This window comes from Portunus trituberculatus, chromosome 50, assembly GCF_017591435.1.
Source record: "Portunus trituberculatus isolate SZX2019 chromosome 50, ASM1759143v1, whole genome shotgun sequence".
NCBI lineage: Eukaryota > Metazoa > Arthropoda > Malacostraca > Decapoda > Portunidae > Portunus > Portunus trituberculatus.
This window is the reverse complement of record NC_059304.1, coordinates 18,207,160-18,211,174: the sequence shown is the minus strand read 5'-3', so window position 1 is coordinate 18,211,174 and position 4,015 is coordinate 18,207,160. Positions and strand designations below refer to the sequence as shown.

The 4,015-nt window shown below is 40.7% G+C and overlaps 1 protein-coding gene across 4 annotated transcripts in view; it reads left to right on the top strand.

The window, feature by feature from the left end:
• Positions 1-3,166, top strand: part of LOC123500016 (prolyl 4-hydroxylase subunit alpha-1-like) — a 10,350-nt gene extending 7,184 nt beyond the window's left edge. For 3 of the 4 annotated variants that reach the window (XM_045248616.1, XM_045248617.1, XM_045248615.1), the window contains 5 exons: positions 89-280; positions 599-673; positions 1,762-1,830; positions 2,522-2,687; positions 2,976-3,166. In XM_045248616.1, coding sequence (XP_045104551.1) covers positions 89-280; positions 599-673; positions 1,762-1,830; positions 2,522-2,687; positions 2,976-3,046 — 573 coding nt within the window. In that variant the 3' untranslated portion in view covers positions 3,047-3,166. The other variant, XM_045248618.1, reaches the window with a different exon arrangement.
• The last annotated feature ends 849 nt before the right edge of the window (positions 3,167-4,015 follow it).

The window sequence follows — 4,015 nt, the reverse complement described above, 5'->3', positions numbered from 1 at the left end:
GAGAGGAAAAACAACAGAACATCATTACCACCACCACCCAAAATAACAACAACAAAAGAGTAACCCTGCATCCCTCCCTCCATAACAGTTGCACCGGTCAGTCACGCTCGCCTCCGGTCCCAAACACACCAACGTGACGGAGCAACGAGTCTCCCACACGGCATGGCTCCGTAACTCCTCTCACGCAGTGCTAGAGAGGCTAGCACATAGGGTCGCAGAAGTCGCGCAACTGGAGGCCCATGAGGAACTGCTGGCCACCAAAGAAGCGGAGGAACTACAGGTAGGTGTGTGTGTGTGTGTGTTCTAACTCCGCAAAAAATGGTTTTGCTTAATACGGGATGGATAACTTCTCCAATCCAACAACAATCAATCCCTGTGATCAGTTGCCTAAGAACGTACGTTGCTTGCATTTTTGGGCGTAGAAATCTATCGAATCTGCTAGTTTTCTTTCTTTTCTTGACCGCTTAGCACAAAATCTTCACTTCTATTTTTGTGTTATTGCTACTTGGCACGACATGTGAATTTGATAATCTGATTATGAAATCATGTCAGTGGTAGTTACTGGTTCTGTAACTTCAACTTGTAACATTATTTTCAGGTTTTAAACTACGGGATCGGAGGATTGTACAATGCTCATCACGACGTCTTTTACAAAAATGTTCCTGAATATAAGGTAACCTACTCCTTTCCCTTGTGCTGTTCTTCCTGTATGTCAGGAAGAGAATTAGCGATATTCACTGTACACGTATGAAAGAGGAAGCGTTGACTAGATACATATTTTGAAAAGCCTTGTGTTCTCAAGAACTATTGTCAAAGATCCCAGATAATGGATAATTACAGAATTCCTATATTGACTATCATTGTAATCATGAAAAAAAAACTTAGAAATCCTAGTGACACATTAAAAATTCTGTTGAAATTAGCTAAAATTAGACGTACAGTCACTAATCACTGGAACTATTTCAGAGCCACGCCCATGAAGTGCATATTTTGATATATCGCGTTAGGAGATAAACAGTTTTGAATATACAATGAAAGCATCAGTTATATAATGAAGGCATCAATCGTATCTCTGAAGAATCTTGCTCAATAAAGAAAAAAAGAGAAGAGCCAGTGTTGAGACAGAGAAGTGAACTGCTAAATAAACTGACTGAATCAATCTTGTAATAATTCATTCTCTCTGTCTCTGTCTCTCTCTCTGTCTCTCTGTCTCTCTCTGTCTCTCTGTCTCTCTCTCTCTCTCTCTCTCTCTCTCTCTCTCTCTCTCTCTCTCTCTCTCTCTCTCTCTGTCTCTGTCTCTGTCTCTCTCTCTCTCTCTCTCTCTCTCTCTGTCTCTCTCTCTCTCTCTCTCTCTCTCTCTCTCTCTCTGTCTCTCTCTGTCTCTCTCTCTCTCTCTCTCTCTCTCTCTCTCTCTCTCTCTCTCTCTCTCTCTCTCTCTCTCTCTCTCTCTCTCTCTCTCTCTCTCTCTCTCTCTCTCTCTCTCTCTCTCTCTCTCTCTCTCTCTCTCTCTCTCTCTCTCTCTCTCTCTCTCTCTCTCTCTCTCTGTCTCTCTCTCTGACTCTGTCTCTCTCTGTCTCTCTCTCTCTCTCTCTCTCTCTCTCTCTCTCTCTGTCTCTCTCTCTCTCTCTCTCTCTCTCTCTCTCTCTCTCTCTCTCTCTCTCTCTCTCTCTCTCTCTCTCTCTCTCTGTCTCTCTCTCTCTCTCTCTCTCTCTCTCTCTCTCTCTCTCTCTCTCTCTCTCTCTCTCTCTCTCTTTCTTTTAGTGGTCCGAAGTGAATGTATACGCTAATGAGCACCAGGCTGGAGACCGCTTAGCAACTTGGATGTTTTACGTGAGTGTACCTCTATACATTTCTTTGTCAGTCTCACTGAATAAAATTAGTTCGCATTGAATCATTAGCAAATAGTACCAAATAAATATCTTCATTCTGAATTAATGAAAAGGGGGAAAAATAAATAAAACCTCTTTCTATTAACAGTAAAATAACTTGACTGGAAATAAAACAGGTATGGCAGAGTTTAGATGAATAATTTTGTTCGATAGCAAGTACTAAACATTTTTTTAAAATTCCATGATTCACACTTTTTACTCTGTTGCTTAAAAAAATTCATTATCACGTTTCACTGCCAGTAGTATCTTGAAAATAATAATAATGGGCCCATCTTTTAGAACTTTTACAGACAATGATGTTTAAAATAATGTTTAAGCCCTTCAGTACCATGTTTTCATATTCACTCTGCTTATTATCTGATGATTTTATACAGCTTCGGAAACTTAAGTGGGATTAGAATAGTGAAGACTCTGGCCGTTATAATCTTCTGACCCTCATAGATCCTTCCTAATGTCAATAAAATCGTCTAATCATACCCAAAATTCGTAGTAAAAATGCATCCCAGTACTGAAGTGGTTAATCGCTGCATCTATCATACCCCTTCCTAGCAGTGGCCCTTTGAAATTGCACACTAAACTCAGAAGACATAGAATCCAAAGCAATCAAAGAGCTAACATTACTACGAACGCAGCTGAGTGACGTCATCGCGGGTGGAAGAACTGCATTTCCTGACGCCAACGTGGCTGTGGCTCCGGAGAAGGGCGCCGCAGTTCTATGGTACAATCTTAAGAAGAATGGGAATTGCAACACAAAGTCCCTGCACGGCGGCTGTCCGGTGTTATTGGGACAAAAATGGGGTGAGGCTTAATTTTTGAACTTCATGTAGCTTTCTGAGACATTGTTGATTGTACAGGTCAGAAAAAAAAAAAAAAAAACTGCGTAATATGAGTTTGTTATTGCGCCGGAATGAGTGAGTCGGTTAATCAGTGTCAGTGAGTCACTCAGTCAATCTGTTAATTAATGTCAAATGAGTCCTTAAACCAGTTGCAGTTAGACAGTCCTATTTAGTCAAAGTCCAGTCAATGAGTCAATCAGTTAGTTCTTCAGTCAGTCAAGGAAGGCAAAACAAAACCCCTCCATTCCAGTGGCCAACCGGTGGATCCGAGAGAACGCAAACTTCAGGAGGCGTCCGTGCAGTACCGACCCGATGGAGTGAGCACACCATGCACTCACTCCCCCTTCGTTACTTTCACCCTTGCTGGGCACTGCCATCACATGCAAGGCGTATAACTAAGGAAGGAGAAGGAATGTAAAGAAAAGTAAAATAAGAACAAATTTCGGTTTTTGACATATTTTGATACCTCCAAGAAATGTGATTACACTCCTTTTAAATCTGCGTCGCTAGGAAAGGATTGGGAAGGACAACAATTGGCTCCCCAAAATTTTTTTTCAAATATCACAAATGACGTTTCCTGTAAGATTATGAACAACAAACTGTACATAGTGTAATCGAAGTGTCTGTTATATGCAATTTTTTTAATTTTTATTTATTTATTTATTTTTTTTTGCTGTAAGTACGTAAAGTGGTTCTCCAACTCAGTGATGCAATGATGGACTGTGAAGCCTGCAGTCATTGACAATGTAGTGCAGGCCTGCTAAAAAGAGACACACCTATACCTATGTACTTTGGTGATTGTCGCGGCACACAGTTTGCGAATCACTACTATTCCGAGTGCTCCTGTTACCTCAACACAGGGCGGTAGTCATAAACGCTGCTCTCTCAACATGATTATTGTCAAACGCCTCAAAAACTATCATCAGGTTCTCAAGAGCATTTCTCCTATAAACAATCTAGAAACCTTATTAACCTATCACGATAACCATGAAAAATAGATCATCAAACACATGTCACTTCACGCAAACTTTGTAGTCATCTGAAAGTAATAGAGATGCATACGTAAGTGTTTCACTATATAGACTCTCTCTCTCTCTCTCTCTCTCTCTCTCTCTCTCTCACACACACACACACACACACAGACGATAACCTAATCTTGTACTGTCTTGCTTTATATTTAATTATTTTGTTTCTTGTACGGGTTAATTTTCTCGTTACATTTTTCCCTCAGCGTAAACTAAGAGGAATATGAGACGACACACCGAGGAGAAAGTGCACGTACATAATTGG